This window comes from Eumetopias jubatus, unplaced genomic scaffold (genome assembly GCF_037043125.1).
Source record: "Eumetopias jubatus isolate StellerSeaLion01/CBP00866 unplaced genomic scaffold, mEumJub1_p1.0 scaffold_1, whole genome shotgun sequence".
Taxonomy (NCBI): domain Eukaryota; kingdom Metazoa; phylum Chordata; class Mammalia; order Carnivora; family Otariidae; genus Eumetopias; species Eumetopias jubatus.
Genome location: NW_028274807.1, coordinates 72,454,538 through 72,478,424, shown reverse-complemented (window position 1 = coordinate 72,478,424; position 23,887 = coordinate 72,454,538). Strand labels below are relative to the sequence as shown.

The 23,887-nt window shown below is 49.9% G+C and overlaps 1 protein-coding gene across 1 annotated transcript in view; it reads right to left on the bottom strand.

Moving 5' to 3' along the window:
• Window positions 1-828: 828 nt before the first annotated feature.
• The window catches only part of TMEM44 (transmembrane protein 44), a 31,144-nt gene continuing 8,085 nt past the window's right edge, over window positions 829-23,887 (bottom strand). Inside the window, exons 6-11 of the mRNA XM_088017031.1 lie at window positions 21,697-21,867; window positions 20,051-20,179; window positions 18,250-18,354; window positions 13,109-13,267; window positions 4,267-4,296; window positions 829-1,728 (exon numbers count right to left, since the gene is read on the bottom strand). Coding sequence (XP_087873157.1) covers window positions 1,579-1,728; window positions 4,267-4,296; window positions 13,109-13,267; window positions 18,250-18,354; window positions 20,051-20,179; window positions 21,697-21,867 — 744 coding nt within the window. The 3' untranslated portion in view covers window positions 829-1,578. The remainder of the gene's footprint in view (window positions 1,729-4,266; window positions 4,297-13,108; window positions 13,268-18,249; window positions 18,355-20,050; window positions 20,180-21,696; window positions 21,868-23,887) is intronic.

Below are 23,887 nucleotides of genomic sequence, written 5' to 3'. Positions count from 1 at the left end.
ATCGGTCATGGCTACCAAGTACTAAGTGCCAACTCCCTTGCCTCCACGGTCTGATGCCTTGCCAGCCTCTTTACCATCTAGCCCAGACTGCACCATCCATCCCGGCCACATCAGAGTCCTCCTTCCTGGACTGGATTCCATCCTTCCCTGTGTCCAATCCTCTGTATGATTTCTTCTGGAATGTGCTCTCTACCCCATCCCCCACTCAAATCTTTATCTTCTAAGAACAGCTTCCGTGGTTAAGATCACCAAGCAAAACTGGCTTGGGGCACCTGGGTGGCTCAGTCATTAAGTGTCTGCCTTTGACTCAGGTCATGGTCCCAGGGTCCTGGGATCGAGCCCGGCATCAGGTGCTCCATGGAAAGCCTGCTTCTCCCTCTCCCACCGTGTCTCTGTCTGTCAAATAAATAAAATCTTAAAAAAACAAAACACAAAAAACTGGCTTTAGCAAACTCCATTACAAGACACCCAGGGATCAAAGCAGTTGGATAAAGGGGATAAATAGGGTGGCTTTAAGGTCCCTTCTAGCTCAGAGGCCACTCAAAAGATTAAGATCTCCACAGAGATCTGTGGAACCCATCTACTTCCCTGAGGCACCCCCTTCTTCATGCTGCTGGCATTTGCACTACCCCTTTGGAGAAACTGGGCAATTGCAACCGAGTCACATAGGCTCCAAGGGGCCAGCCAGGAGCAGAGCCATGTTTCCTCATGTCTCTCAGTTGCCCTCATGGCTGGCTTTTGTGGCTGTGCTGGGATTCAGACATCTCTGTGCTCCACAGTGAGATGCTTCAACTCGATCATGATTTATTCACTCCAGTGTCCCTCCACCCTTTCCCTTTCCCGTGATCACAGTATCAAAATAATCCTAAAATGAGATGGCTGTGCTTGAATTTAACACCTCCCACGGTGCCTCTTACCCTCTGCCTGCTTTCATGTTAGCTCCTGAAGCAGACTGTCCCCCTCACCTGCAAACCCTGCCCAGCACATACCCTGGCGGGTTGGAACAAGTCCTGGTACCTAGAGCAATTAACTTTTCTTCCCCTTTCCACACCTGTGATCTCACAAACTTCTGGTTGACCAAGCAGTCCCACCTCCAACTTCTAGCAGAAAACTCAAGTGGCTGACTGGGAGGGCAGGAGCCAGGTCCCATGAGTACCAGTGACCATGTCCTATATCTCCGGCATATGGGCCCACCGGTCTCATCTCCTGGGCTTAGCCAGGTCTTGCAGAATGGGGCTCTATGGAGACCCAAACACATGAGCTACTTGTTAGATGAACTCCTTCCTGGCACCTAGCAGATATTCAGGGTATGGTTGAATCTGAAGGGAAAAGGAAGAGAGGGCCCAATGTCCTTTAGATGAAGTTTTCTACTTCAAAGCAAGAGTGGTCTGGGAACTTCTGATCAGAACAAACTCTGTGCATGTCCAGGTCTGTCTACGGGACTGAGTCTTCGCTCCATTCTGAGCCACGATGCAGAGCAGCCAAGCTCAGTGACAGCACCTGGCTCCTCACTTTCATGCGCCGCCTCTGCGGAAGCTGTGATTCCTGCCATGGGTGTCACTGCAGGATGATCCCTGCTCAGTTCCTGACAAACGCTTGACTGGGGGCTCTGAGGTGTTCCTCATCAGATATCAGGGCCACTGGGCCCATGGAGCTCCTATGCACCTGGGATCTGAGCATCTCCATGTTGTCTTTGTTCCCTTCAAGGTTTACGTCTTCAGGGTCCCACTGTGGAGAAAAGACACAAATGGTACCTGGATGGAACAGATGCTTCCCATCTCTTACAAAGCCACCGCCGCCGCCGCCGCCCCCCCACCCCACTAACAACAGCTTCCAGTCCTGGTTCTCATGACCCAGGCACAGACCAGGAGAAACAGTAAGGGCAGGTTAATCAGGCCTGCATTTCTAGGACCTCATGGGACACGTTTAACTTTAGAGCAAGGAGTTAATGGACAACCACCTGGAACGGACCAGCCCCACTTCCCACCCCCTTTTTCCATCTTTACTCTAGTGAGAATGAGTCATTTTATCCCGAGAATGCCCACTTCCATGCCTAAGTCATTCCTGGAATAGACCAGGCAAATTCAACCCATTCTTTATGGCCCAGGTAAGTACCTCCTCTTCCAGGAAGCCTACTCTGACTGCTTTCACCCATTGAGCTCTCACACCCCTCTTTCTTTGTTCTGCCCATACCGTTCATTTGTAGCTAAGCATGGGCACCACCTGGTCCTTTCAGGTAGACGATGAGCTCCTTAAGAGCAGGGCACCGGCCTGCCCCTCCTCCCCACCATGCCATTTCCTCTAAACTCGAGGCACAGCAGGCTTGTCCAAAACAAACAGTTAAAACTTAATTGAGAATGGTGGTCACTGCGGTGAATATTTTATTACTCTGACTCACACAAGTATGGGAAAGGTTAGGTGTAAAAGGTTGAAAAAAGAGAAGCAGTCACATATGCATTGATGACACGGTTTGCGAAGCCCTCCTATTGTTCTTCATGTGACCAATGAGAGAGAGAACTTTGCACATGGCCAAGAGCAGGGACTTCTTGGTGAGTCCAGCCACGGAGGCAAGTGGGGCTTGGACTCAAGTCCTCCTTCTGCCACTAACTTGCTTTCTCTTCTTTGGGCCTCAGTTTCTCCAGGGGTAAGCTAGGGTGTTGGATCAACACTAAATATGACCTCTTTAAATTCTGAGTTTCTGTGACTGATAACTCGGGTGACAAGGTCACATTTGACAATATCAAGAGACCCAGGAAAAAGCACAGGAAAAGACGTGTCCGCCTGGGCCAGATGACCTATCTGGGCAGGGAGACAGGCAGTCATGGTACGAACTCCCAACAAAAACACGCTGCCGGCAGCTCAGACTTAAGCTCAATCCAACAGTCCAGTCTTAGGGGTCTCAGATGAGGTCTGCAGGGCTCCCTGAGCCACTGAGAGAAATGCCCACACCATGCCAGTTATAAAATACAAAATGTGGCTTTGTTTTGAATAGAAAGGAAGAGCCCAATTCAATTAGTGATTTACCCATAACGGAGTTTTACTACTTGGTGACTAAAAAGAGCGTCATGTTAAAAATGCCACCCCCTCCGCAGTAACCCTGCAGGCCAGGGACTAAGCTGATCCGGTTGGTGCAGCTTGGCTCCCGCACCTGTCTGGGGCTGTGGCAGCCCCTTCCAATACTAACTTATCTACGTGTGGTTGCAGACTTGGGGGAGCGGATAACAAGCAAAGCCCCAGTCAAAGAGCTCCCCAGCCCTTCAGCCTCCATGGCCCAGGTGCCCAGTAGTGGAAGTAGGGGCCTGTTCCATTTTTTGAGGATGGATAGTATGCTTTTCGATGAATGCCGATTTCAGGCCGAGGCCCATATTCCAGATCACAGCTCTCAGAGTGGGCTGTGGATCAACCTCACCCGAAGTGCCCAAGGTGCTCGTCAAAAAAGACGGATGCCGGGCACCCGCCCTCGACCCTCTCTGGCTTGGGACCTAAGGTCTGACATTTTAACAAGCGCCTAGGGTGATTTCTAGCCGCTGCGATATTTCAGAATCACCGCTCCAGCTCCCGAAAGCGCTTAAGAGTTGGTTCTTGCTACTCCTGACCAACTCAGCTGCCGCCAAACAGCCAGCCTCTTCGATCGAGTGCACTCTTTGAAGTGGGTTAAGCTTATGAAAACATTTTAAATGTCTTCCTTCTGAATCCCCAGAGTACTGCGTTTTGAAACCTCATCTTAAGCAATAAAAACATTGCTGGAATCCGGGCATAAAGAAAATCTGAGCAAAGGATGATCTCCACTCTTACCAGGAGGAATCCTGGGAGATGACAGGCACAGGTGGTTGGCATAAAGCAAGCTCAGCTCTCCCCTGCAGGCCAGGGAGGCATGGAGACAGCGCCAGCGGCCTAGGGTCCCAGAATGACAGTGTGGGGGGATGTAGCCACCCCCAGCACCACTACGACCGCTAACCTGCAGCTACTCGGCTTGTCCCTGGGCTTTTGTTCCAAACCATGCTTCTCCTTGGGTTACACATCTTCTGAGTCCCTACCAGATGGCCGGGAAGAGCAGAAAGAACTCTGAACTGAGAGAGGCTGGAAAATCCCCTGAGCCTCCGACTGCCCTCTCGTTTTCATTCCTTTTTTTTTTTTTTTTTTTTTTTTTTACCGAAAGGAACGTAGCATGGGCCCGGCCATCCAAGGAGGGCTCACAAAAACAGCAAATGGAATCAAGCCACAGGGACGTTCCTTCTGGAATAGAGAGAGTATGATTGTCCATACCTGCTCCGAGTTTAGGGCTTCCCAATACTTCTGCTGCAGAATAAAAAGAGAGATGGAAACAAGTGTTGGCTAGATTTTGCCAGCATCACAGAGCAGAGCGGAGCTGAGCTCAGCGCCAGCCCAGTGAGCGAGGTGGTAGGGCCCTTCAGTGATCTGGGGCCAGAGGAGAAGCTGACTTCAGCAAGCAGAAAGGCAGCAGCTACTGGTGGCTACAATTTAGCTAAATGATCACTAGGATAATTGTGGTAATTAGGAAAGGCTGCAGGTCCTCGGAAAAATTACAATCTATACAATATTTTAAAATTACTATTATCAGAAATTATTATTATTATCAGGCATAATAATAGATCTTCCATTTATTAACCACATGGCTGAGATGAGTCAACTCAAACCCATAAAACTAGGAGAGATGCAAATAAAATCCCCTTGAAAATACAGGTTATTTGCTACCAGCCAAGATTCATTTTTAATTAGCCTTTACTGCATGGGTGGTTCCACCCCAAGGCTCAAATATGCCTGACTCAGGTTCTTGAAGGGTGCATGATGGGCTGCTCTTGTTTGTTTGGCAGCTCACGCAGTGCCTGGGAGATGTGTGTTTCTGACATACAGCTGTGAATCTACAGATGTGTGGTACACTGATCTCTCAGCGTCTGTTGAATAGCTGCTGATCCACACAGTCCACAGGATTTGGTGTTGTTACATTAAAACAAAGCCTCTACTGTTCAATTCTTTTAAATTTCCATAAAAAAAAAAACATCTTAGGGGCGCCTGGGTGGCTTAGTCGTTAAGCATCTGCCTTCAGCTCAGGTCATGATCTCAGGGTCCTGGGATCGAGCCCCGCATCGGGCTCCCTGCTCAGCGGGGAGCATGCTTCTCCCTCTGCCTGCCGCTCCCCCTGCTTGTGCTCTCTCTCTCTCTCTCTAACAAATATATAAAATCTTTAAAAAATTTTTTTAATTTAAATTATTTTAAAAATTATTATTTTTTTAAATTAAAGGTCCAGTGTTTTTTAAAAAAGTAATCTCTATGCCCAATGTGGGGCTCCAACTCACAACTCCGAGATCAAGAGTTGCATTCTCTATTGACTGAGCCAGCCAGGCGCCCCTTAAATTTCCATTTTAATTGTAGATTTTCAACCATACGCCAATAAAAGAACATCTAATGGACACCCATGGACACACCTGTTTTATTTGATCTAGCTCCCCAATTTTTTTTATTTGTTTAAGTATTTTAAAATAAATAATCTCACCTGTAAATATTTCAGCACGCCTCTCATAAATAAGGGCATTAAAAAAAACCCCTAAGAACAGTGCATTGTTAGACCCAACAAAATTAGTGATAATTCCATAGTATTCATCTTTTAATGACATCCTGCTGCGGGAGGGAGACATAAACTGGAAAAAAAGAAACCCACAGAATTGAAAATAAAAACAGGATCAATTGGAGAAGATATGAAATTACTAAAACGATCATTCTACACACTGCAAATGACAGAAATGTTGGGAGGACGTAGGGGTTGAAAAGTGAAACAACTTTTACAAATGCAACAGAAATAAAGAGAGAAATGAAAGAAAAGTTGCTTTTACCTTTCTTTAGGAAATACAGATGTTCATGCAAAATAGCAATAGTAATCTGATGTTACCACAGTGAGCGGCTGTATTTGTTAAAAAAAAAATTATTAAATGCAGTGTGACATATTGGAAGAGAAAAAGAATATTAATGGAAAAACTGGTGACGTCCCAATAAAGTCTGTAGTACTTAATAGTAACGTACTACTGTTAATTTCTCAGTTTTGCCAAAAGCAGTCTTGTGTAAGATGTTAACATTACAGGAAACTGGGCAAAGGCACGCAGGAACTTTCTGTACTACTTTTGCAACTTTTCTGTAAATCTCAAATTATTACAAAATTTAAAAAGGTTATTTAAAACCAAGCAAACAGGCCCAAGAGTCCTCCAATTGGATTGATAAGAAAGCTTGAAACTTCCTTTCCCAATCTTCAACATCACAGTCTAAAATTTAAGAAGAGTGCCCTCTAGCGGCAGTAGTAGTGAGGATTTCTTTTTAAAGTTACGTCTTGAGCCAAAAACGACAATGTGCCCAAGGAGGGCAATGAACCCAAATGTCTGAGAGATCTCTCTCCACGTCCCCAAAAGTGAAAATAAATAACATTTTCTGGTGCCTTCCCCATTTCAAGAGCAAAATGTGTTAATTTCTGTGCAGAAATTTTTTCAAAAAATAAATTCTACCCCATAATTCTCCTCCAAGAAAGAGCCTCCATGAACAGTTACTGAATAGCCCTCTGAAATACACATAAACACACACACACAAACCAAAATGTGCAAATGGCTTTTCTCCCTTAACATCTGTGAGCATTACCTCATGTCTTTTTTTTTTTAAGATTTTATTTATTAGAGAGAGACACAGCAAGAGAGGGGACACAAGCAGGGGGAGTGGGAGAAGGAGAAGCAGGCTCCTCGCTGAGCAGGGAGCCCGATGCGGGGCTCGATCCCAGCACCCTGGGATCATGACCTGAGCCGAAGGCAGATGCTTAACAACTGAGCCACCCAGGCGCCCCATTACCTCGCGTCTTGAAATTGTCTTTAGGACCATGATTCTATCACCGACATGAACCACAGCATGTAATATGTCAGTTCAGCTCCTTTCTAAAAGCACACTTCTTTGTGCTTCTGAAATCAAAGAAGCAACATGTAGCTTCCCATCTACAAAGCATGGGGTAACTTTTCCTTTTTTCTGAAGGCTTTTGAGGTATGTCCTAGCCGTTGAGGAAACAGGGTCACTTTCCAGGCTTACATTTTAGATTTCGTCCTCTTGCATTTAGGGAGAAGTGACTTTTCCCAAAACTGGGGAGGTGACATGGTATTGGACTCAGGACCGATTACAGAGTTTTTTGTTTCTTCTAATTATAAAGTGTTAAACACTGGCCAGGTACATGCCAGCTATAATTCTCTCCCAGAATTCATTAAGTAGATTTCCTTTTGACCTGGAGCCTTACAGACTTTAAAAAATTACGCCATATGCTTCCAAATGGCACCCTTTCTATTTCTCTAGTTCATTAAGCTATTCTATAGCACTTACCATAGACGGAGCAGGGTTTCACTTCCCCACGCATTCCTTCCTTCTCTCCACCTGCCCAAACTCCACAATACACTTTTACACTTAAGGTCATGGTGTTAGGCAGCCCAGTCCAAAGCTGGGGTTTCAGAGTGAGCATCTGTGGGAACAGTGCTCTTCACATCCCGACCTTGGCGGAGACTCAGCGCCCTCCCTGAAATCATTGTCTCCACTTTCAGAGTAGGTCCAGAGAAAGGATGAGTGCAGTCCCACTGATACCATGGCCAGAAGGCCCAGAGTGCGTATCCAAGCCCACCTCCAGCCTGCTTTCCTATGTGTAGCACACCAGCTGCCCCTACCTGATCCTCCCAGTCACCCTGTAATACAGGTAGCACAAGTCTCAAGATTCCTATGTACAGAAGGAGAAACTAAAACTCAAGAAGTCCAGTGGGGGCCCAAGGCTGCCTGGCAGGTCAGTGAGAGCCCAGAGAAGCCCGAGTCTGTGCTGTGTCCTGCACAGCCCATTTCCCTCTGGGGCCCAGGGGAGCCTCTCTGCTCACCCGGGGGGAACCAGCTGACTGAACACACATTCCAGGAAGTATTCTTTCTCATGGTCTCACTGCAAGTGGCGCCAGCTCTCTGGGAAGGACACAGATCCGTGGAGGGCAGAATCCATGTCCTGAACTTGATTTTGAACTTTGGACTTACTGGAATGTTCTGGCCTCCTTCTTCATACTAACATGATTTTCTTCTAAAATTAGCACTTTTATAGCCTATTAATATAAATATATATTTAAAAATATAGGTAATAAACTTATACACAAATATAAATTTATATATAATATACATTTTATAAAAAGTTAAATGTTTCATTATATATATATGTGTGTACATATATATACACACATACATATAATTTTTTTCCTTAAAAGAATGATTTGGCCTTAAGAATGGCAAACATCCAAAGGAATCTGTCCTGGTCTGCTGGTGCTGGAAGCAGGGTTTAGAGAGGGAACGAGCAGTCTTGGTTGTCAACAGGTTTAGGCACAGAATTAGCAGGGACATACAGGGACCTGACCCTCTTCAAATAGAGCAATCTGGTGTTCGGGCCCATTCTTATGCCCCACACATGTACACACAACAGACTTTGTTCCAAAGACAGAAACAGCCTCTTTGCAAAATTTCTACAAAGCTTCTTCCACCAGGTCTATGGCATTTTGAGGGAGTACAGAGGGAAAAAAGACTAAATACTCTTTCATCACAAAGCTGGACTTAAATCTTTTCTTGCATCCCAGTGGGGGCGGGTGGAGGAAAGGAAAGGAAAGGAAAGGAAAAAGAAAAGAAAAAGGAAAAGAAAAGAGGAAAGGGGAGGGGAGGGGAGGGGAGAGAAAGGAAGGGAAGGGCTTCAAAAGGCACAGGAACAGTTTCAACACTGGAGGAAAGTCAGGGGCTGGCTGCCCCAGAAAGGGAAAAGGCCACTCCCGAAAGCCCTGTCCTTCTGGGCTGCGGCCCCCACTGTAGACACGCAGCATCTGTTCAGTCTGCCCTCGGATGGCTCTGCAGGAGCAGGGCTGCCTTGTGCTGAGTGGGTGAATGAGTGAGCAAATGAACGAGTGGATCCTGTCTCTGTGGAGCATGCCATCTCTTGGGCAGACGTCCAGAGTCCCACACAGTCCAAACACATGGCCTCCCTACAGGGTCACAGGTCACACTGAAGGCTCTGGCATCATTCATCTGGCCTGACCAACCCAGCCCTGCACACTTGAGGAAAGGTGAAAATAATCCAAAGTCTCCCTCCATGTGAACTCACCCGGCCTTATCGGTCTCTGTCTCGGCCCTTCTCCTGTTCTGCCATCAGTGCATTTACTTGCAAACCCCAGTGTTTTCTCCTATTAGGGCATTCCCTGAACACCCAGGGGAGTACAGGGGGGCAGGAAGAGTCCTGGACAGAGAGTCGGGTTTCTCATCTGTAAAATGCGAATGCAGGATAAGCCTGGTCCTGCATACCTCCCTGGGTAGGAGTCCCTGCCAAGGCAGTGCAGTGTAGCAGTTAACAACAGGGGTTTCAGAGCCAGACAGAGCTGGGGTCAAACCCCACGCCTGCCCCCTATTATTATTATTATTATTATTACTATTAACGTTTTCTTGGGCAACTTACTTAAACTCACTGAGTTCTAGTCCCCTCTTCTGGAAAACAAGAATAACAAAGGTAGGGGCACCTGGGTGGCTCAGTCAGTTAAGCATCTGCCTTCGGTTCAGGTCATGATCCCAGGGTCCTGGGATTGAGTCCCGCATTGAGCCCCGCATAGGGCTCCCTGCTCAGCAGGGAGCCTGCTTCTCCCTCTGCCTCTGCCCCATCTCCACAAGCTCTCTCTCATGTGTTTTCTCTCTCAAATAAATAAATAAAATCTTAAAAAAAAAAAAAAAAGAATAACAAAGGTACCTGCCTCGGGGCTGTTGGAGCGCCTGCCGCTTGTAAAGTACAGAGCACGCAGTGTCTGGCATGTGACCCACATGTCGTCAGTGTCAGCGATGACAACCATCATCCTGACTGATGGATGTGCAGGCACAGAGTGAACTAGGTGCTGTGGGGACCCCCCGCCCCAGCCCACCCGCCTCCCCAGCACCGCAGGAAGTAGTATTCACCCCAGTCAGTGTGTGCCTGGCACACGGACATAAAGCCACCATCTGAGAGTTACAACATCATAAAGGACCACAGGAGAGATAAACACATCACCTCAATGACACAGAGGGGCTCCCAGGCCTCCACGGTGGGGAGCTGGAATGCATTCACTTAGGGGTCCGAGGGGACAAGCAGAAGCCATCAAGACAGACAGACAAGGCCACCTCAGGGGAGTCCAGGGGAGACGGGCAGGGTGGCGCAGCCCGAGAGTGGGGTCAGATGCCACAGCTGTCTCGGCCTAACGCCAGCAAAGATTTGAACTGTGCAAGCCTGAGAGCAAGAAGTCATAAGCCAGAGGCAGTGCCGGACTGAGGCTCTGGCATCGGTCCCCAGGCTTCAGTCCCTCAGGAGTGTGGTCTGGGGGAGTAACACTCTCATCTGTGACCAAGTTACCCGGTGCCTGCCACCCTGTGAGGTGGGCTCAGGCCAGCCTTCAGGCATTTTTCTTTCCAATTCCCATGCTCAGAAAATATGTGCCAAGTAAGTGACCAAACAGGCAGGTGAAGTGCTAGGTTACTCACCTGCCAAGAGACACCTTCTTGCTCATATTCTGCCATCAATGAACTGGGATCTTTAAGGAATATTGCTTCAAAAACCAGGGGACCCTGTCAAGCCTGGACAGTCCCACCACCCAGAGGCAGCTGTTGGTTGGTAGGCTTGTGGGGTAATTTCAATTTTGTTCTTTGCGTTTTCCAAATGTTCCACAACAAACATGTATTACTTTTAAGAACAGAACATGCAGACAACCAGCAGGCCCAGTGGAACCCACAGCGGACAAAAGCTCCACTGTCTCCTGCTCATCTACTGAACCGTCTGTGTTGGGAGTTTTCCAATTCCGTTGGATCTGTTAGCGTATATATCTAGTGGAATTCTAAGTTATTTCTTTGCAGGTCTCAGTAGCTTTGTCATTTGTGGTGTGTGTGCTTTTGGGAGTGAAGCCGGAGGACTGTGCCATGGGCTGGGGCAGGTGAGCTTCAAAAACTGTATTCTTTTCAACATGGGCAAAGCCTTCCATTTGCCTAATTTAAAAGTGTAACCCTGTCCCCTTGGTACTTAGATAGTTTTAAAAAATCAATGGCTAGAAAAACAGAGGTTGTAAAGAACGGGGGAAGGCCAAGGACCACAAATCACTGAATGGCCCAAACCTGCCACGGAGACAAAGTTCTCAATTTTTCAAGGTCACTGTCCAATCCTTACCTCAACTTTGGCTGCCCCTGTTTCCACAGAGCAAATACTGATCCTGGGTCTCCTCAGGCCCTCCCTGACTCATTGACTTATCTGGCTTTCCTCCTCACTGAACACACTTGGCCGTCAGGCTCATTCTGCATCCATCCCCCCTAGCCTTAGATTTCTGCCAAGACTGAGGGATGCAGGCTGCCAAGCCATGTGCTGTGGGTGTCCTACAAATTCTGAGACTGGATCCAGGAAATAAACATCACCAAAAGACATGGGGACACATGGGCCCCAAATGGTCCTCAGTCTGGTGCAGAATTCTTCACTCAAAACCCAGCTTTCAATGGCCCGCTGTGTTCTGGAATCGAGGGGCAGAGAAAGGTAAAAGTGGCTCAGGCCCTACTCCTAAAAAGTTCATGCCCAGCCTGGTGGGGAGACACGCCCCTACAGCTCATCAGATGACACGGTGAACAATGGAAGTTGTGTAAGAGAGGTGTATGTTCTGGCACCCAAGGGAAGGAGCCATTAATCTCCTATGTGTGTGTGTTGTCGTCGTGAAAGTAACATCACCCAGCAGGTGGCATCTGGGTAGGATTCTGACACATGGGCCAGGGAGAACCCCAGGGAGAAAGGCCCAGAGGCCTGGGTACAGGGAACAGTCTACTGCCAAGGTGGACATCGAGGTGATAAGGGTGGGGGGTGATCCCATGAGGCTAAGGTAGCGGTGAAAGGTCTAGAACCTCACATTAAAGAATCTGGGGCGCCTGGGTGGCTCAGTTGGTTAAGCGACTGCCTTCGGCTCAGGTCATGATCCAGGAGTCCCGGGATCCAGTCCCACATCGGGCTCCCTGCTTGGCGGGGAGTCTGCTTCTCCCTCTGACCCTCCCCCCTCTCATGTGCTCTCTCTCTCTCTCTCTCTCATTCTGTCTCAAATAAAATAAATTAAAAAAAAATCTAAAAAAAAAAGAATCTGGACTGTATCCCACAGATCATTGGCTCTGAGTCGTTCCGATTTTGGAGTTCACAACAAGTTCGACTCATCCAAGATGGCTAACTGACTATTTTGCCAGATAAGGCCATTACAAAAGCCAAAACCAAAAACTCAACACCAACTACCACTTGCTATTATCATCATTTTATAAAAGGGCATTTTAACTCCAAGAGTGTAGAAGACAAACCCAGGGGGAAGGACAGTCCTCCTTTCCCTACCCAAGCCCTGCCAAAGACAGCGGACACTCTCCTGTTGCCTCCACACACCCACGACACCGTCATTGTTCTCATTTTCCACAGGCAAAGGGAAACTTTCTCCTAGAACCGGGCCGGGAGCCACAGCGGGGGGACGGACAGTGACCTAACAGCTCGACCCGAGAGTTAGAGCCAGTTGTGGCATCCAAAATATGACCTGTGTTTTCTTCACAGATCTGAGGTGGAGTTTGCTGAAGTGCCGTGCACGGTGCCCAGCACAGGGCTCCTGAGTACGAGACCCTGAGAGCTCCAGGCCGGTAGCTGGTGCTCCTCCGGGGGAAGAGATGCTCCATGGTCAAATGGGTTCAGGGAACACTCCGACTGTGAAAGTTAATCACTCATGCGTTTAATTCTGTAAGACTTGAACATGCAAGTGACTCTAAGACGGCACTGCAACACGCCCTGTGGCCCTGACTCATTTGACCAAGGAAGCTCTTCTCAGCCCCGCCCCGCGTGCGCGCCTCCGGGGGCGGGAGCATCATGCAGGCTCGTTCACCGGACAGCGGGCGTGCACGCCTCCCGGGGCGGGAGGGCCGTGCAGGCTCATTCACCGCCTAGCGGGCGTGAGCTTAGCGTGGGCAGCCTCAAGCACAGCAGTGCAAGCGCCGCGGGGGCACCGGCAGGCGGCAGTGAGTGACAGCCATGCACCTGGAGGGCGGCAGCGTGTACCTCGAGGTCCGAGTTGATGGAGGAGACCTCGCAGGAGCTGCTGGAAGACACACGGGCCCGGATGACCTGAACGGGAGGGTACGAGGGGGGCTCCTGCAGTGTGGTGTCTCCAGGGCTCATCTGTCCATCGCCGGGCAGCCTGGTGGTGCTGCAGCTTGCCTGCAAGGTGTGTGGGAAAAGGCAGGCAGGGAGACTTAGCTTGCTTTATTTTTGAATTGTCAAAGCATTCAAATACTCCAGTATTGAAAGGGTACAAGGGGCGCTGGTGGCTCAGTTGGTTAAGATCTGCCTTCAGCTCAGGTCATGATCTCAGGGTCCTGGGGTTAGCCCCACATGGGGCTCCCTGCTCAGCCGGGAGTCGGCTTCTCCCTCTGCCCTTCCCCCCACTCATGCTCTCTCTCTCTCTCTCTCTCAAATAAAATCTTTTTTAAAAAAGGTACAAAAGGGTGTAGAATGCAAAGTCAGCCCCCACCCTAATCCCGCAGCCACCCAGGTCTCCCCAGGGGCAGCCAGGACTCGGGGTCCTGTGCATCCATCCTGATAGTCCATCCATACCAGTCAAATGCAAATATACAGCTCCCCTAGTTCCACACACGGTGGCAGCACATCTACACTCTCCTAGGCACCTTGCTTTTTCTCACTTCACAGTATGTTCTGGAGACAGTTCTATAGCAGAGGCTTTGTTGCTCTTTCTGTTCCTTTCGTGGCATCGTGTAGGTGTTCCCAATCTGCAAAACCTGTCCTCTACTGACGGACATTGAGGGCGTTCCCAGTCTCTTGCTTTTACAACACTGGCTGCAGGAAATTCTACTGTACATTCAAGGTTTCAGGGTACTTAAAGGAAACATTTCTAGAAGCGGAATTCCTGGATCAGAGGGTATGTACATTTGTAATTTGGAGAGCTTCTGCCAAAATGTAATGCATGGCCTCATACCCACCAGCAGCTCGGGAAGGTAAAGGGAGGAAGAAACTTGCAAGATTTCCGTCCTTCCGTCAGTCCATCCACCCACCCATCCATCCATCCATCCATCCATCCATCCATCCATCCATCCATCCATCCATCTCAGAAGAGAGCTTCCCCCCACAGGGCTCAGGAGGCTCGGTCGGAGATCCTCAAAGCCCTGCTGGCTGGGGCTTCAGAACCAGGCAGGATTTGGGTCCTTCCACTGACACACCACAGGGGAACAACCTGCCTTCTAGAGCCACATCTTCCACAACAAACCGCACACCTTGGCAAGAAATGCCTCCTCCTTGAGTCTCAGTTTCCTAATCTAGCAAAGGGGGTAGTAGTCCCTGCCTTGCCTCCTTTGAAGTGGGGGGGTCAGAGGGCTCAGGTGTAAATGCCCCGGACACATGAGAATGGCTACTTGTACTGGACCCCAAATGACGCAGACTCCAGGCCTGGATGCATCAGGCGCAGGGTTTCACGCGAGAGCTGGCTAGATAGGCTGGGGGGGTAGGGGGCACAGGTCCCCCAGGCAACAACAATAGAGTCTGTGAATTCCTCAGGGCACGACCACACCTGAAGCAAGAGAGAAAATGAGTTTTCTTTTCTTTTCTTTCTTTCTTTTTTTTAGAAAATGAGTTTTCAAATGCTCCAAGCCATGATCCCCATGACCCCATGGCCCTCAGCCTCTCAGCTCAGCCTGAACCCAGGTGCATCTCCTGGAAAACCTCTCCTTAGGACCAGCGAGCGCCGGGGAGAGACTGCTGGGAAGACAAATGAGCATCCCTGTGGCCTTGTTGTCCACTTCCAGATGGCTGGGCAGACAGGACACACAGCGATGCACATGGCACCAGGGGACCTATTTCACCACAACCTTGTCCCCTGGGACATTGCCATGAAAAACAAAAAATTGGCTAACTGAGCAGGCATGAAATGAACACAGAGAACATGTTCTCCTTAAAAAAAAAGCTCGGGGGCGCCTGGGTGGCTCAGTCATTAAGCGTCTGCCTTCAGCTCGGGTCATGATCCCAGGGTCCTGGGATCGAGTCCCGAACTGGGTTCCCTGCTTAGCGGAGAGCCTGCTTCTCTCTCTCCAACTCCCCCTGCTTGAGATCCCCCTCTCACTGTCTCTCTCTGTTAAATAAATAAATAAATAAATCTAAAAAAATAAAAAAATAAATAAAAAATAAAAAAAAGCTCAGGTCCCAGGATCAGACAGGCTTCATTTGAAACCCATTCCTGTGCTTTTTTAACTATGAGATCTTGGGCAAGTTACTTAACCCTCCCTGCACCTCAATTTAAAATCATAATACAATGGTTAATCATTCAATAATAACAATAGAAATAATAATAGTTATGAGAATTTGCATTAATAATAATTTAAAAACCAACCATTTATCAAGTGCTTACTTGGTGTCAGACATTATGCCAAGTAAGAGGCAGTGTTGCCTAATGGTCAAGTGCACAGACTCGGGTAGAGATAGGTCTGAATCCTGGTTCTGCCACTGACAGATTGTGCGACCTTGAGCAAGTTGTTTAACCTCTCTGTGCCCCGTTTTCCTTATCTGTAAAATGAGGTTGGGGGTCGGCTGTGAGGTTTACATGAGTTCATGTACACAAAGCACTTAGCCCAGAGGGAGCATTTCTATGGTTGGTTACAAAGCACTTAGTCCAGTACTCTAAGCACCATCTATGACCAGCGTAAGAAGCATCACGGAAGCGATGGCTGTTATTACTGTCTCAAAGACTGGCAAGTAGTTAGCCCTCAATAAACACACTACTGTGGGAGTGGTGGCCCTGGAGCCCAGAGAAGCTGCTTCCCGTGCCACGGGGAACAGGGCCTGCAGGCTGGCTGCTGGGAGCTGTCTCAGCGACATCACTGCCCTCTGGTGGACACAGAACGAAGAAGCCAAATGGGACTATTTGCTCAAAAATGTGCTGCAGGTGGCCTCAATGGAAGAGAATGAAGGAGGGACACACTTTTCTTTTCCCGGAGTCTGTTCCGCGGCATGAATCCACTCAAGATTCAGGTACTGGGAGGGTTACAGTGAATGCAAGTTTTGCACTATTATTTTTCAGAAGTTCGATGATTTAAAAATTTCTAGCGTAAAACGTTCCCAGATGCTGCTGGGGTTCCCTGTGCTCTCTCCCCAGACTTCCCATCCTAAGAAGGGTTTTATGGCCCAAGTGGGCTCTTAACTGTGAAAGCGTGCTCTCGATCTCTCTGAACGCCACTGACGTCCTGGGGTTACTTGTGCCCCCTTTCCAAGGAACCACAACAAAGAGTAATAAAACCTATCTTTCAGGCCCAAATCCTGAGCACCAGTCCGTCCCTCGGGCAGCTGAACGGGGCCGCTACTAATGAGCTCCGCGCCACGCTCCAAACATCCAAACAGCCTTTACCGAGGGCCTCACACACCAGGGTCTAGGCAAACAGGAGAGAAGGAGGCAAAGTTTACATCCCAGCAGGAGACAGACAACCGAAGTAAAAGATAGTGAGAAGTGCTTTGTAGAGTACTTAAAAAGGCAGTAAAACAGAGAAATATGATAGAAGGGTAGAGGCTACTTTTGAGTGTGTAGTCGGGGATGGTCTTTGAGAAGGTGACATTTATTTTATTTTAAAGATTTTATTTGTTTTTTTGGGGAGAGGGAGAGAAAGATCAAGAGCAGGGGGGAGGTGTAGAGGGAGAAGCAGACTCCCTGCTGAGCAGGGAGTTCATGGCGGGGTTTGATCCAGGGACACTGGGATCATGACCTGAGCCGAAGGCAGATGCTTAACCGACTGAGCCACCCAGAGAAGGTGACGTTTGAACGGAAGTCCGGAAGACCGGAAGGAGGCAGCCATATAAAAGCAATTAGAAGGAAGAGCATTCTAGGCACAGGAATGGAGAGAGAAATCCTAGGCAGCTGGGAGGAGTGAGTGAAGAGGGAAGAGAATAGGAGAGAGTTGGGGAGGGAGCGAGGGCTGGGCTCCGGGGTCTCGCAAGTCTGTGGAACTTTAGATTTTTTTCTGTATGAGATGGGAAGCCAGGGGGCTTCAGACCAAGGAGGAACACGATGTAGTTGCCCCTTCTGGCTGCTGGCTGCAAGTGGAGGGGGGGCAAGGTTAACTGCCGAGAAGGGGATGAGGGAATGAGGTAGGAGGCTGCTGGCTCTATTGTAAAAGCAGTATTGTAGGATACTCACAGCTGGAGTGCACATGCAGTGAGGGGGAGAGAAGAATTTGGGGCTTGGCCAACTGCATGGAAGAGGACGGGGGAGGGGGAGGGCATGGCAATCCCAAGTTCTGTTCGGACACGGCAAGGGTGGGGTGCCATGTGGTGACCCCGCTGGGAGGGGACGGTGTGGGCACGCACGCTGGGGACAGCAGCGAGAGCCGGCCCCAAGAGCTCTGGGACTGCAGGCCTGGGCAGGCAAGCACGCCGGGAGGAGGGAGCCCTGCGGGGACAGAGCCGGGGTGCTGCAGCCTCGGGGGCCAGCCCGCCCTCAGGGGCCTGCACAAGGTGGCAGAGAAGCTGGGAGCACCGGGGCTCCATAAATCCGAAGCAGCCAGTGGCCAAGTGTGTTCAATCCTAACCAGGACAGAGCCGACCCAGGATTTACGGACTTGGAGGTGGCTGGAAGTCTTAGTGGGTGTGGGACGAGGGGGTGGGCTTCCTGTCACCTCTTCCCATCTCTTTTCTAAACTTCTTCCTCCCGAGGACCCTCCGCGCACAGGCTTAGGACCTCGGGAGTCATCGGGAGCGCTCAGCCCCCCTCGGCCTCGCAAGCCTCCCCTCAGTCTCCGCCTCTCCCCCTGCCCCAGCCTTGGTTCAGGCCACACCACCTCTCTCCCGGACTTATAGCTGTCCCTCACTGACGGCCTTGCTTCTATCTCCTCTCGCCTCGTCTGCCCCGCAATGCTGCCTGAGTGACACCTCTGAAAGGCACATCTGCCCCTGAGTCTCTAGGCCCGATGCCTCCTGGACTCCTGCCCCTCAGGAAGACAGGCTCCACAGTGGGACGATCTCTCCCTCGCCTCCTCTCCAGCCTTTCACCCGTCCCCCACTGAGGCCTTGGAGAGCTCCTTCCTCCTTTTACATGCTTTCTTGCCTCATCTTGCCCACCTGCAGCTAAAGTGTCACCTCCTCCAGGAAGCCCTCCATGACTACTTCCCACCCTTCTGGACCCTTGGCTGTGGCCCACTGCCACTTACCTGCTGCACCGGCTCGATGGTCAGCTCCAAGTAGCGACTGATGGCTGCCATTGTCCTGAGTGATTTGCAGGGTGGTAGTGTAGTGAGAGGCACCCAATCTGAATTCTTTCAAGCAGAGACGGGGAGACAAAAACAGAATTCTTAGGAGATATTTTCCAAAAACAAAGTCCCATTTTCTTCAAAAGAATCCCTAAAATATTTTTTTCTGTTCTTTCATGGTACATTTCACTTTCTGCTTCCTATGTTCTCTCTCTCTCTCTCTCTTTTTTTAAGATTTTATTTGTTTGAGGGGCGCCTAGGTGGTTCAGTCGTTAAGCGTCTGCCTTCGGCTCAGGTCATGATCCCAGGGTCTTGGGATCGAGCCCTGCATCGTCGGGCTCCCTGCTCAGCGGAAAGCCTGCTTCTCCCTCTCCCACTCCCTCTGCTTGTGTTCCCTCTCTCACTGTGTCTCTCTCTGTCAAATAAATAAATAAAATCTTAAAAAAAAAAAGATTTTATTTGAGAGAGAGAGTGAAGGAGGAAAGAGCACAACAGGGGAGAGGGTCAGAGGGACAAACAGACTCCCTGCTGAGCAGGGAGCCCGATGCGGGACTCAATCCCAGGACCCCAGGATCATGACCTGAGCTGAAAGCAGATGCTTAACTGACTGACTGAGCCACCCAGGTGCCCCTCCTTTTTTTTTTTTTTTAAGATTTTATTTATTTATTTGAGAGAGAGAATGAGAGAGAGCACGAGAGGGAAGAGGGTCAGAGGGAGAAGCAGACTCCCCGCCGAGCAGGGAGCCCGATGCGGGACTCGATCCTGGGACTCCAGGATCATGACCTGAGCCGAAGGCAGTCGCTCAACCAACTGAGCCACTCAGGCACCCCCAGGTGCCCCTCTTAACTCTTTCTTTGAGGTCACAGTAGGCCAGTGGTTCCCAAATTTTGCTGCATAGTGGAGTCACCCGGCATGTTAAAAACAAAACAAAACAAAAAAACCCCTGATGCTTAGCTTTGCCCACCACCCCCCAGCAGACATTCTGATTTACTGGTAGGGATGTGACCTGGAGTTTCAAAGCCCCCCAGATGATTCTAAAGTGTGGCAAAGTCTGGGAACCACTGCAGTAGGCACTAAATAAATGCTTTTGTAAAGCAATCGTTCTCAGATGTTAAGTGTGCATCAGAAGCACCCAATGGACTTATTAGAACACCCTCAGCTTCAGAGTTGGTGGGGCTGGTGGAACCCTAGAATTGCATCCCCAATAAGTTCACGGCCGAAGTTGGTCCAGGGACCACACGCTGAGAACCATCGCTGTAAAGAACTACGGAAGAGGGGCGCCTGGGTGGCTCAGTCGGTGAAGCGTCTGCCTCTGGCTCAGGTCGTGATCCCAGGGTCCTGGGATCGAGCCCCGCATTGGGCTCCCTGCTTGGCGGAGAGTCTGCTTCTCCCTCGGCCCCTCCCCCTGCTCATGCTCTCTCTCTCTCTCTTTCTTAAATATATAAATAAAATCTTTAAAAAAAAATAGGGGCGCCTGGGCGGCTCATTCGGTTAAGCGTCTGCCTGCGGCTCGGGTCGTGATCCCAGGGTCCTGGGATCGAGCCCCACTCGGGCTCCCTGCTCGGCGGGAAGCCTGCTTCTCCCTCTCCCACTCCCCCTGCTGGTGTTCCCTCTCTCGCTGTCTCTCTCTCTCTCAAATAAATAAATAAAATCTTAAAAAAAAATAAATAAAGTCACCAACTGTCCTAGTTCGAGGGAGCCTCCGGGTTCCACACACAGCACCCCCGTGGGACCAGCAGTTTTCCAGCTGGCGAGACCTTGCCTCCTGGCTTTCTTCCTCTTTCTCCACGCAGGTCAAGAGGGCTTGGGTGTCAGGGCTCTCTCTGGCTTCAGGGGCAAATCCCAAGGTCCGTCTCATCTTGCTCTTCATCACCCAGGAGAGGAATATGATCTGAGAGGGAGAGTTAAGGTCCAAGGAAGCAGAGCATTTTGGCCACCCACAGCTACCTTCACCTCTACACCCCGAGGGCCCCCCGACTGGGCTCTCTCCCTCCCGGGGATGATCCTGCCTGGGTTGGCCCCAGAACAGACACGTTCATTTAAGAATGGAACCGGGTCTGACATTTCCCCCACCAGGGCCCAGCAGCCAGCAAGACCCTGCCTCTAAGAATCTAGTAAATACTTAGTAAATACTTGTTCAACAAAAGCATTTTGAAAAACATCTTCCTTGAAGGGCTTGGCTTACAGGGACAGTACACGGAGTGGGTTGACTAGTGCCCCTCCACCCCCACCCAAATTCATATCTATCTGGAAGCTCAGAAAGTGACTTTATTTAAAAATAGGGGCTTGGAGCCTCTGGCTGGCTCAGGCGATGGAGCAAGCAACTCTTGATCTGGGGATTGTGAGTTCAAGCCCCACGCTGGGTGTAGAGATGACTTAAACATAAAATCTTTTCTTTTTTTCTCTAAAGGGTCTTTGCTGATATAGTTAAGATGAGGTCATGTGGATTAGGTTGGACCCTTAGTCCCACGACTGGAGTCCTTATAAGATCAGAGGACAGGCAGAGATACACGAAGGGAAGAGGTTTTGTGAAGACTGAGGCAGGAGATAAAATTATGCTACCAGAGCCAAGGAGCACCAGGGGCCATCAGAAGCTGGACGAGGCAAGGGAAGGTTCTCCCCCAGAGCCTCCAGGAGAGCGTGGCCCTGCGTGGACTTTGGACTTGTAGCCCTTGGAACTGTGGGAATACACTTCTTTTGTCTCAAGCCACCAACTTCTGGTAACTTAATATGGCAGCTAATGAGAAAAATCACGGTTTTTAACTATTTCTAAACTATGTTTGATAAATCCACAGGTTTTTCATACACAAATTACGCACTGTCTGAGCTTTGCTTGCCCTTGAGGCTCTCATGTCAAGGTCACTGGGGTGTCTGCGCATCAGGCAACACCCCTTGGGGAACCAGAAAGGTGCTCAGCAGTCACTGACAAAGGGCAGCCCTTGTCAGCTTTTATCTGTGTCCCCAGCCCAGGCTCCAGTGCCAAAGGCAAGAGAACAGGGATGCTTAGCCCTGCACGGCAGGTCGGCTTGCAAAGCCCGTTCCTAGCCTTGTGAGAAAGGGCAAAGATGAGGAGAACAGGTTCCCGGGAGGGTGGGGGCCGGCCCAGGGGAGAAGCAGCAGTGAGACTGGTGTCCGGGTCTCCTGCTTCCAGGGCCAGGAACCTGCACACTCCCCCTTGCTGCTCCACAGAGCTCCAGCCAAGAGATCATTCTTTCTTTTATATGTATATAAAGGAAACAAAATACAAAATTGCAAATAACTGCAATTGCATCTGTGGGCCCCAGGCCTCAAATCTTGGCCCTGGCCCCTGGGAGAGAGCTCCATCTAGCAAGAGGGAGGGAGGGCACCACAGGGGCAGGGAGGAGATGAGACACAAGCAGTCAAGCCCCCTAGGTCCCAGGTGGATACAGACAGGTCCAGTGCAGCTCGGCCCAGGGAAGTCAGGAACCAGGGCGTGGCCCGAAGCAGGTACTCAGGCCGCCGGTCATGGGCCACAATGGCCGAGGCATAGAGGAGGCCAGCCAGAGCCGACAGGAGCCGGGTCCACAGGTGGATGGAGGGAAACGCCTTACCCTGGCACTGGACAGAGAGAGAGGAGGGAGCTGGGCAGGGAGGAGCACTGCCTTCCTCCACCTTCCTCAGAGCTGGAGTCTAAGACCTAGACTCTTGGTGGCATGCAGGTTGGAGGGCAAGCCCTCTCTTTGCCCATGGCCAGTCCCCAAAGCTGCTTCGGCTTTTGCTTAAGCTGCTTCTTTTGCCTGGTACACTCCTATTCATGCCTCAGAACCTGGCTTAAACTCAGCTCTGAGAAACCTCCCATACCATCTCCACCCTAACAGGGGCGAGTCACGCCCACTTCCAGGCCCCATGACACATGACACATTCCAGCAGACAGAGAGCTCCTGAGAGTGTCCTCCCCATCTCAGCATTCCTGACACCGGGCACTGGGTAGGGGATCATGAATGTCAGCTGGGAGAATGGGAAGGAATTAGGACAAATTATGAACAGCCAAGGACTGACTTCTCTTCCTGGGGCCACCAGTGCTGAATCTGGTCAGCCGGGAAAAGGTCAAGAACATTAGAGATAACATTCTGGAAGTTTTGAAGCCAGGGGATATTTTTGGAGAATGAATAATGACAATATTGGTTAAAAAAACCAAAACCAAAACAAAACAAAAGCCAAAAAAGCCACTTTCAATATTTATATGTTAAGTACCCTTTACAGGTATGAAGTCACTTTGTGTATACATTTATATGTATATACACAAATACTATATATTTTCAATTATATATTATCACATGGCATATTTAAACATATAAATTATATACAATTCATTTTACTTATTAAATAATTATATTTAGAGATACAGGCCTTGGCTAGAGAGTGAAAAAAATTCAGAGGAAAAAGTAAGGTTTGGCTGATTTTCCCCATTTTTATTTTAACTCTCAAAAAGATTCCTTGGGAGTTTTGTTTCCCTCTGCATTTGTTCAAGTTTTGTTCCCGGGGCTCCCTGTTTTGTTTTGGCCACGCCCTGAAGAATGGTTCATAAAGACAGCCAGCACCCAGGCTGGGGAGGGTGGTCCCTGACCTGCCGGCTGCACCTGACTCAGCCCAGGAAGCAGCTCTGTCCCAGTCAGCACTGCTGTGATGGGAAATCCTCGGGATCCCCCCACCTGCCCACCCCCATTTCCTGTGGACACTGATGGCCCGAGAGGGGAGGTGACTTGCAGGGCCAGGGCTGGGACCTGCCTTCTGCCTCTTGAATTTGCACCTGCAGCTCCTCTGGATCAGCTCAAGCTGGGTGAGCTCTCTGCTGTCACTCACGTGCCAACCCATTCCTGGTGCGCACTGACTTTAAAACTCAATCTCCCTTCGTGGTCAGTACTAGGGCCTATGGGGCTCTATTTGCCTGCACACTGGACACGCCGTAGGTGCTGAGCAACCGCTATAGCCTGGGGTTGGCTCGGTGACTCGAGATAAGGCAGGTCCAGCACATGCGGGCTTCGTCTGGCTGGTCACACATAACCCAGGGCGGGAATGTTCAGCGAGAGGGCTGCCTGGCAAATCTGCGCTGGGGGCTGGAAGCAAGCCGTGCCTCAACTCCTGCAACGGCGACCCGTCCCAGTGCTGCCAGCATAGGCTGTACTGGTCAGCGGGCGCGTCCCTCCTGGAAGAAGGGGGCCTTCTTCCACCAAAGCCACGCAACCATTCTGCTTCTCAGCGCCCCCACCAGGGGTAAATTAGAAGCAGCTTCTGGAGGGGAATCTAGGCTTCACAGCCATGCTGGCTAGGCTTCCCAGAACACCCCAAGCCCTGCTGAGTTTCTCCCTAGTAAGGGGATCCTAGCTCTGGGCTCTTCTTCGTGGGACCAGAGACAGTACCTCAGAGATTGCCCAATCTAATCCCTAACATGATCTAACTCTATCTGCCTGCCAGGGGGCCATCAGGCTTGAATGCCTTTAGTGATGGGGAGCCCACTACCTCCTAAAACAGGAATAACAATACTGATCGCTTTCAACATTCCAGAAACTATGCAAAGCATCTAACCTATAAATGGGATGTGGCCCCCCCCCCCATAACCTCTTTCCAGTCTTGGTTT